The sequence below is a fragment of the Nannospalax galili genome, unplaced genomic scaffold (genome assembly GCF_000622305.1).
Source record: "Nannospalax galili isolate Female #2095 unplaced genomic scaffold, S.galili_v1.0 scaffold886, whole genome shotgun sequence".
Taxonomy (NCBI): Eukaryota; Metazoa; Chordata; class Mammalia; order Rodentia; family Spalacidae; genus Nannospalax; species Nannospalax galili.
Window position 1 is genome coordinate 2,394,463 of NW_008355971.1, and position 9,527 is coordinate 2,403,989.

General features: G+C 51.2%; 1 protein-coding gene across 2 annotated transcripts in view; it reads left to right on the forward strand.

Annotated features, from left to right (window-relative positions):
- The first annotated feature begins 1,842 nt into the window (after window positions 1-1,842).
- The window catches only part of Timm50 (translocase of inner mitochondrial membrane 50), an 8,294-nt gene continuing 609 nt past the window's right edge, over window positions 1,843-9,527 (forward strand). The window contains exons 1-10 of one of the 2 annotated variants that reach the window (XM_008853965.3): window positions 1,843-1,992; window positions 2,860-3,010; window positions 3,351-3,382; window positions 3,594-3,615; window positions 6,752-6,810; window positions 6,902-7,021; window positions 7,296-7,400; window positions 7,481-7,579; window positions 8,224-8,380; window positions 8,668-8,774. In XM_008853965.3, coding sequence (XP_008852187.1) covers window positions 1,885-1,992; window positions 2,860-3,010; window positions 3,351-3,382; window positions 3,594-3,615; window positions 6,752-6,810; window positions 6,902-7,021; window positions 7,296-7,400; window positions 7,481-7,579; window positions 8,224-8,380; window positions 8,668-8,774 — 960 coding nt within the window. In that variant the 5' untranslated portion in view covers window positions 1,843-1,884. The remainder of the gene's footprint in view (window positions 1,993-2,859; window positions 3,011-3,350; window positions 3,383-3,593; window positions 3,616-6,751; window positions 6,811-6,901; window positions 7,022-7,295; window positions 7,401-7,480; window positions 7,580-8,223; window positions 8,381-8,667; window positions 8,775-9,527) is intronic. The other variant, XM_029556589.1, reaches the window with a different exon arrangement.

Sequence of the window (9,527 nt, forward strand, 5' to 3'; positions counted from 1 at the left end):
GATTGGAGGCATACCACACCTAGAGTCACATGTCTTTACAAATACATTATATTTCAGGTAGTAAAGATACACCGTGGATGGGGTGTGCTGGTACTTTCCTTCAGCTATGTAGGAAATTTGAGACAAGCCTGGGCTACATGAGACCCTATCTCAAACACCGACTGGCAGATGGTTCCGTGGGTAAAGGCCCTTGTTGCTAAGCCTTACAACCCGAGTTCAATCTACAGGCCTACATAGTGGAAGGAGAGAACTGACTCATGCAACTTTTCCGCTGACCTCCACCCCGCACATACTAAAGTAAAACGTAATTAAAAAATTCAGTCAGGCGTGGTGGGGCACGCCTTTAATCCCAGCACTCCGGAGGCAGAGACAGGTGGATGTCTGTGAGTTCGAGGCCAGCCTAGTCTACATAGTGAGTTCCAGGACAGCTGGGGCTACAGGGAGACCCTGTCTCAAAAAGACCAAAAAAAAAAAAAAAGTTCAGCGGGCGTGGTGGCGCATACCTTTAATCCTAGCACTTGGGAGGCAGAGGCAGACGAATCTTTGTGAGTTCAAGGCCAGCCTGGTCTACATAGTGAGTTCCAGGACAGCTGGGGCTACAGGGAGACCCTGTCTCAAAAAGACAAAATTCAAGATGCTCCGTGAAGATCTATGTCTCCAAGACCCAGTTTAAGTGTTTTAAGCCTGACGCCAGGCGTGGTAGTGCATGCCTTTGATCCTGGCACTCCTGGCATTCAGAGAGGCAGAGGCAGGTGGATCTCTGAGTTCAGGGCCAGCCTGGTCTACATGGTGATTTCCAGGCCAGCTGGGGCTACAGGGAAAAAAAGTGTATTGCCTGCATGTGTTGAAGTGTACCTGTGTTGTGCAATGCCTGCGGATGTGAAAAGAGGGCGTTGGATCCCCTGGAACTCAATTTCAAATGGTTGTTAGCCACCATGTGGGTGCTGAGAACTGAACTCAGTTCCTTTGTGTAAGAGCAGCTAGTGCTCTTAACTGCTGAGCCATTTCTCTAGCCCCGAATCCCCACCCCACCCCTCAATCCCCGTTTCTAAAACTATGTAGGGCCACCGTTGTGACAGGGTAAAGGCGCCTTGTGTGTCAGCAACCTCTTAAGTGCTACTTGAGAGGGGCTGAGGTCAGGAGTGAGTAGGTGAGTGGGTGGGTGAGGGAGACATCTTGGCTTCTGATGACATCAGTTCCATACCCTGGACCTACATGATGGAAGGAGAGAACCAACTCCTGCAAGTTGTCCTCCGATCTCCACAGATGCACAGATGTACATGCATACACAATTAGAAGACAGTATGTACCCACTTTAGTCAGCAACCCATTTCACTCCAGAAGTAACTACTACGAATTCCGCGTGCCCTTCCATTTTGACTACCATAGTGTTTTTAAATTTACATTTTTTAAAAATTTGATTTTTTTCCTACTGAAAATAATTTAGGGAGCACTTGTGGTGGCTTCCTGTAACCTCGAATTCACTGACTTCTTGCTCTCAAGCTTCAGCATGCACCATTTCCTTGGGGTTAAGAAGAGATCTGAGGATGAGAGGGGAGTACTCAGCATCCCTGCTCCACGTGAGAAAGTGTGAGGGCTGCCTGTTAGCTCGCTTCCTGGGCCTCTTTCCACATCTGACAGGGGACGGGGGCGCGGGGCATGGGAGGGCGTGTGGTGCCAGGGGACAAGTTTCCAATGTAGTATGCCAGGCAACGGCTTGTGGAGCAGTAAGCCAAGAGAGCGCTACAGCACTGCGCCTGCAGCCTTTTGTCACTCTCGGGCTCCCGTCCACCGGCCCTACTTCGGCGTCCCCATTGGCCGCAGTCCGGGCCGGGGGCGGGAGAGAGCGAGGGAGTGGGCGTGGCCGTGTGGCGTCAGCGCAAGATGGCGGCCTCGGCGGCGCTGTTCTCGCGCTTGCAGAGCGGGCTCCGGGTCGGCGCGCGAGGGCTGTGCACGCGGCTGGCGACGCCGCCTCCTCGGGCTCCAGAGCAGGTGAGCGGCCCCAGGACAGCGCGCGGAGCTCTTCCCTGAAGTTTGGAGCGTCGGGTCGACGCCCCGGAGAGGCTGGGATGCCGCGCCTCAGGGTGCCGAAAACAGCGCCGCGCGCGTTTTGGGGTGCTCCTGTGCCTCCTGGGTGGACAGCACTTTACCCGCTCCCTGCCCCCGGGAGCTGGATGCTGGGGACCCAAGTGCATCCTCTAGAGCCCACATCTCGGCCACGTGGGCGCCGGGAGAGGTCACCTGTGCCCGGTGGCAGTGACCACTCAGGGTGCTTCTCGAAGGGGACGGGCCCGGGACTCTAGCCTGGCCTTGGGGACTTTTCCTCCCCGTCGTTGGTGGTGAATAAGGGAGACGGCCCGGCTTTCGATTCGACCTAGTCATTCTGACCTCCAAGCCCATCACTTTCCATTCCGTAGTTCCTTAGCAAAGAGATTGCATCCAGCCGCTCCTGCTTCCATCCTTTCCCTTCCCTACCTTGCTATCTTGAGCCTTGGGCATCCGGATGTCCTAACTCCCGCCCTGTCTCCTGTGTGCCCCTCTGCCCCCTCGGGATCTCGTTATGTCCCCCTGGTCCCCTTATTCTCCCTGCCCTACTCTTCTTCCTCTAGACCCTACAATCCTGTTGCTTTAAAGGATCTTGAATAGTTTAGTCTGTCAGCTTTTGAACCCTTGTGATCATCTACAGAGTTGAATTTTGACCCTCTGAGGGGATCAGCCTCTCAACTTACCTCTCAAGGGACACTACTACTGGGGCTCTGTGAGTTTCTACTTCCTACCTCTTGATCTTGATTCTACTTGGACCAGATTAGAGATGAGACTACCTTGCTGTTTTCTCTCTTCCTCCCCTCTCCTCTGCAGGTTGCAGAGATCACCAGTCGTGCAGGCACTAAGGCCCAGGGGCCACAGCATCAGCCAGGCTCAGAGGGCCCCAGCTATGCCAAAAAAGTTGCACTTTGGCTTGCTGGTTTGCTTGGGGCTGGTGGGACTGTCAGCATCGTCTATATTTTTGGTAAGAGATGTGGTTTTGTCTTACCACTCAGTATCTACTGTGAAACCTCACCTGTCCTCAAAACATCTTATTCTGTTCCTTCCCTGGATCCTCGCTCAATAGGGCCACTACTGGGACACTCACCTTGAAACTTGAGAAGACCAGTTGGTCCCCCCCACTTCTGCTTGAAGTTCTAGCCTCTAATTGCTCCCTGCCCTTGAGTACACTCCCCAGTCAAGAAAGAGGGGAAGACTAGACTCCCCTCTCTCCTGACTGGGAATTCTATACTCCTCATTCTCTACCTCCAACACCCTGAAGACTGGGCCCGGGTTTCTCTCATTTGTCTCTGTGTTCTTTGCAGGAACCAACCCTGTGGATGAAAATGGTGCCAAGGTGAGGGGAACAAGACCCAGAGGTGCCAGGAGTCTGCCCTGGAGGGGTGAGGGTGGGACACTTCCCACCCTCCTTTCTAGTCTGGAGTGAACCTCTCCCAACCTCCCAGGGCTCTTGACCTACTTTCTGGGGGATGGGCTGGAGCACCTTCTGTGGGTGTACCAAGGGGTTCTGCCTCTGCCATCCCAAACCTTTCATTTTTCTCTCCCAGATTCCTGATGAATTCGACAATGGTGAGTAAATAAACACAAATTCCAGGGTCCCTTGGTGGTCCCAGCTCTCCTGTTTGTATTGTTTGGTTTTGTTTGTTAGTTTGTCTTGAGCCGTGTTGCCCTGTCTGGTGCCCCAGCTCCTCCTCCTTCCATGGGGGTGCACCAGCTAGATGGCTAGGGGGAGGGGGTCTAACAAAAGCCCTAACTCCCTTCCCTGGCCCCTCAGTCCAGCAGATGGTCAGGGACAGATGGGGGCAGGGAACCCCAGCTGCCTGTGACACCAGACTTCCTGTGCCTTAGATCTGAGCAACTACAGCCCCTGACCCCACCTCTTTATGACAGCCTCTGTTTTTTTTTTTTTTTGATCTTTTTGAGACAGGGTCTCTCTGTAGCCCCAGCTGTCCTGGAACTCACTATATAGACCAGGCTGGCCTTGAACTCACAGAGCTCTGCCTCCCGGAGTGCTGGGCTTAAAGGCTGACAGCCTCTGTTTTTAAATCCCTAAGCTCCTACCCCATTCAGTGCTTCATTTCCAAAATAATGTCTCCTTCCTCCATCCCTCTTGGGCTTACCACCTTTTGGTGGGGAGTAGTTGTCAGTTGTCTCAGAGTCCAGAAAGCCACCTGTCTGTGGTAGGGAAGTTACCAAACAGGATACTAACCCCGTGGTTGTTTGCTGGTTTACACCAGGCAGGCAGTGCAGATGTTAAGTCCCCACTGGGGATGCACTGATTTAAATTGGGCAGTTAGACATGCAAGTTTAAAGTGTGTATGTTTACTAGTTTAACTGGCTTCAGTATTGTGACTTTTAAGAGGTAGGCTCTTAAAAGTGCTACATTTTATTTTAATATTTATTAGTTTTATTTGATGTGTATGAGTGTTATGCCTGCATGTAGGTAAGTGCACCTATCTCATTGGCCCCCATGAGGACATTTCTATAGTCTTAGTACTAGCATCTACTGGGTAGAAGCCCAGAACGCTGCCTTAAACATCCCACAATGCACAGGGCAGGCTCCCTGCAACAAAGAACTATCTGGTCCAAAGTGTGGGTGGACAGAGCTGGGTGCAGTGGCACAGGCCTGTCACCCCAGCTACTCAGGAGGTTGAGGCAGGAGAATTCCAAGTTTGGGGCCAGCCAGGACTACACAGTGAGTCTGAGGTCAGAATGGGCAAATTTGTGTAAGACCCTGTCTCAAAATAAAAATAAGGGCTGAGGAGGCTCAGCTCAGTGGTAGAGCATTTGCCTAGCAGGAAGCGCTTGGTCAATTGCCAGCACCCACCTTCCTCAATAAAACCATCCAAGTATTAACAGGGCCAGGGGTGAAAACTCCTAGTTTAAATGAATATATTGTGGGGCTGGAGAAATGGCTCAGCAGTTAAGAACGCTGATTGTTCTTGCAGAAGACCTGGGTTCTAATCCCAGCACCCACATGGCAGCTGACAACTGTCCGTAACTCCAGTCCCAGGGGATCCAGCAGCCTCTTCTGACCTCTGGCAGTGCATGACATGGGTGCACTTACTTATATGTAGGCAATACATGCATGCATATAAAAATAAAAAATAAAAATTTTTTAAAAAGTTAAACATTTGGAAAGCAGAGCACAATTCTGAATTTGTACAGGGTATGATTGAAAAAAAAAAGACTTAGAAAGATGGCTCCGCAGTTAAGAGCATTGATTGCACTTACAGAGAACCCAGGTTCAGTTCCCAGCACTCACATGGCAACTAACAGCCATCTATAACTCCAGTTCCAGGGAATCTGATGCCATCTTCTGACCTCTGTGGGCACTGCATAGCATGGGTGCACTCACATACATGGAGGCAAAACACACATAATTGTTTTTTTTTTTTTGTCTTTTTGAAGCAGGGTCTCCCTGTAGCCCCAGCTGTCCTGGAACTCACTATGTAGACCAGGCTGGCCTTGAACTCACAGAGATCCGCCTGCCTCTGCCTTCCAAGTGCTGGGACTACAGGTGTGCACCACCACGCCCGGCTAACAATTTAAAAAAAAAAAAATTATTATTTTTATTTTATGTGTATGAGCGTATTGCCTGTCATGCATGTGGGTGCACCCATGTTATGCAATGCTGCGGAGGTCAGAAGAGGGCTTTGGAGTCCCCTGGAACTGGAGTTAAGGACGGTTCGTAGCCGCCATGTGGGCTGCTGGGAATCGAACCTGGGTCCTCTGCAAGAGCAGTCAGTGCTCTTAACTGCTGAGCCATTCAGCCCCACAATTTTTTTTTTTTTTTTTTTTTTTTTTTTTGGTCTTTTTGAGACAGGGTCTCCCTGCATCCCCAGCTGACCTGGAACTCACTAAGAAGGTTGGCCTTGAACAGAGATCTGCCTGCTTCTGCCTCCTGAGTGGTCCTGAGTGCTGGGATTAAGGTGTGCGCCACCACGCCTGGCTGCGTTCTTTATTTATTTATTTATTTATTTTTGGTCTTTTTGGGACAGGGTCTCCCTGTAGCCCCAGCTGATTTGGAACTGGCTCTGCCTCCTGAGCGCTGGGATTAAGGTGTGCGCCACCACACCCGGCCAATTTTTTTTTTAAGAGCATCAATAACCTGGTTCACACCAGGTGGTTGTACAAAACCTGTTTGCATCTCGTTGATATTCAACTCTATGATTTGAAGCTGGACTTGGTACATGCCCTAGTAATCCCAGTACTTGGGAGGGAGAGGGAGAAGGATTAGGAGTTCAAGGCCAGCCTCCACTACATAGTAAGTTTGAGGCCATTGTGAACTACACAAAGCCCTGTTTCAAGTACTCTTTTATTACTGTTTTTAATTTTATTTTATGTATATGAGTGTATTGCCTACATGTTTGTAAGTGTACCTGTGTCTTACAGTGCTCACAGAGGTCAGAAGAGGGTGTCGGATTTCCTGGAAATGGAGTTTTTTTGGCTGCCATGTGGGTGCTGGGGACCAAACCCGGGTCCTCTGAAGAGCAGCTAGAGCTCTTAACCGCTGAGCCATCTCTCCAGCTCCTATTCTTTCCTTATTCTTTCCTTTTAACTCTCTATCCCCCGACTCTTGGGAGTTCTCACTTTAATAAATCTACATTTGTTCTGCAAATAAATAAAATATAATAAAGTCCTGCCTTGTCCGGGAGGTGGAGCAGTGGCTTACCTTGGAATCCCTTTGTACCTGGTGTTCTAGATCCGATTCTGGTTCAGCAGTTGCGCCGGACATACAAATATTTCAAAGATTACAGACAGGTGAGCAGGGGCCTTGGCCCAGTCCCCACGCCCAACTCTTTCTGAGTCTGAGCGGTGTTTCTGAGTTGGAGCAACCCATCCTCTCCCACAGATGATCATCGAGCCCACAAGTCCCTGCCTTCTCCCAGACCCTCTTCGGGAGCCCTACTACCAGCCACCCTACACACTAGTCCTGGAGCTCACTGGGGTCCTCCTGCACCCTGAGTGGTCGGTGTGTCCTGGGGAAGGCAGTGGGTTGGGATAGACCGGGGAGGCTGGGCTAGGTGTGCTGGGGATCAACCCTGTCGTGTTGTGTGAACCCCTTATTGCCTCACTCCCATCCATCCCCACTCTTGGCTATTGTGAGTCATCTACCTTGGCTCAGAATAAATGCCATTCCTCAGGCCCAGGAGCAGACAGAACCCAGGTGCTGGGAGCCTGAGGTTGGGTGTTGGCCCCTTGGGACTCCTGGTCTCAGAACTTCGCTGTCCTCACTGCCTCTACAGTTGGCCACTGGCTGGAGGTTTAAGAAGCGCCCGGGCATCGAAACCTTGTTCCAGCAGCTTGCTCCCCTGTATGAAATTGTCATCTTTACATCAGAGACTGGCATGGTAAGTCTCTGGGCCACAGGTGGGTAAGATGCAGATGGCCAGAGACCAGCCTGACTTTTCATCCATTCCTATCCCTGCAGACTGCGTTTCCTCTCATTGATAGTGTGGACCCCCATGGCTTCATCTCCTACCGTCTGTTCCGGGACGCCACCAGATACATGGACGGACACCATGTGAAGGTGCCGTGTAGGGATCACAGTGCTCCTCTGGGGTGGATTTGGGAGTGCTGCTCTGACCATTACCACTTCCTGCCTGCTGTGGTTCCTTGAAGATGTGGCTGCTCCTTGCAGGATGCCTGATTGCCTGTCTCCAGCTTGGCTGGGACCTTGGCCCTTGGGTCTACTGAAAGAGATAACTGGGGCTGAAAGGAGGGGCATGGCTTTTGTCTCTGGGGCCCTACTTGAGGCTGTGTAATCTGTTCCTTTGGCCAGCTATGTATCTAGACATGGTGGCCAGGCCCCTGGAATCCATGTGTCTGTTGGGTCTTCCCCTGTCTTGGTGGCTCTGGGGTCTGTGTCACTGGAGAGTCAGCAGAGTTCAGGTTCTGACAAGGGGTCTGTTTGTGTGATTCCTCACATATGGATCTAGCTGCAACCTGTCATGGATCTGGGGTAGGGTTTGTACCTACCAGTTCTCTCCAGAGACCTCTGTGAACCCTGGCTCTTGACTGCCTGACTAGCTCCCCAGTTCCCAGGAGGCCTGAGATGCCATCCATTCCTGGTTTCTGGGAGATAGCATGATGCTATGTATCTGTGTGTTTGTCCCCTCTGCAGTCAACAGGGAGCGGCACTATCAGTGATCTGACCCGTACACCCTCTTGCAGGATATTTCGTGTCTGAATCGAGACCCAGCTCGAGTAGTAGTTGTGGACTGCAAGAAGGAAGCCTTTCGCCTACAGCCCTACAATGGAGTTGCCCTGAGGCCCTGGGATGGCAACTCCGATGACCGGGTCTTGCTGGACCTATCTGCCTTCCTCAAGAGTGAGACTGACCCCTGATGCCTAACCCAAAAGCCCTTGACCCTCAAGACAAGGACAGACACTTAATTCTGGTTTGTCATTAGGCAGTTAGGGTGGAGGTGATCTGTGAGGAGCCTAGAGTCATATGGAAATTTCTGGAATGTCCAACATTCCTCTGGAGTGTTTAGGAGTTATTTGGACATATTTGAAGGAGCATGGAACAGCATTCCAGGGAGGGCTGACCCTTGCCCTATGATGCCTCTCCTGGGGCTTGGCTTACCAACACCCCCTGCCCCCTTGTGCCCACAGCCATTGCACTGAATCAAGTGGAAGATGTCCGGACGGTGCTGGAGCACTATGCCCTGGAGGACGACCCATTAGAGGCATTCAAAGAGAGGCAGAACCGGCTCGAGCAGGTTGGTCTCCAGTCAGGTCACTTTTGAGGCTCCCACAGTGGGCAGGTGCCTTGGAGCAGCTATCTCCATGTCCCCTGGCTGGTTGCAGGAACTTGAGCAAATCCCCTCTTCCTTGGCCTCAGCCTCTGTGTGACTTGGGGCTGGAACACAGCTTTCCCTGCAGTGTTCTAATTGTGGGCAGATTGTTTTTATGGCCAGCTTTCTAAGTAGGAGGCAGAAAACAGCTAGAGTTTGAGATGTCCTCCATGGCCTTTAGTAGTCCTACTACTACTAAAGTTGTTCCATGTGCCTTGTGGAGGTAAACTGGGTTTAGATCTTGTCTATAGGAATCTGGGGGTGTCTAAAAGGGATCCTCGGCCTCAGGTTCAGGGGTGTGGGGAGAACAGTTCTGTTTCTTTGGGGGATGGTACCTCATTATATAGTTCAGGCTGACCTCAAATTCTCCATCCTGCTGCCTCATTTAGTGCTATGTTCACAGGTGTGCATTACTCCCTCTGACTAATTGGTAATGTCTGACTTAAAAATTTTGGGAGGAGGAGCCAGGTGTAGTGATACACATCTTTAATCCCAGCACTCAGGAGGCAGGAGCAGGGAGATCTGAGATTGAGGCCAACCTGGTATACATAGCAAGTTCCAGGCCAGCTGGTGTTCCAGGGGGACTCTGTCTCAATGTCTCAAAAAAAAAAAAAAAAAAAAAAATGCCAGGGGTTGGGGCTGAGGCAGGGGAAGGGGGAATCCCTGAGTTCCAGGCCA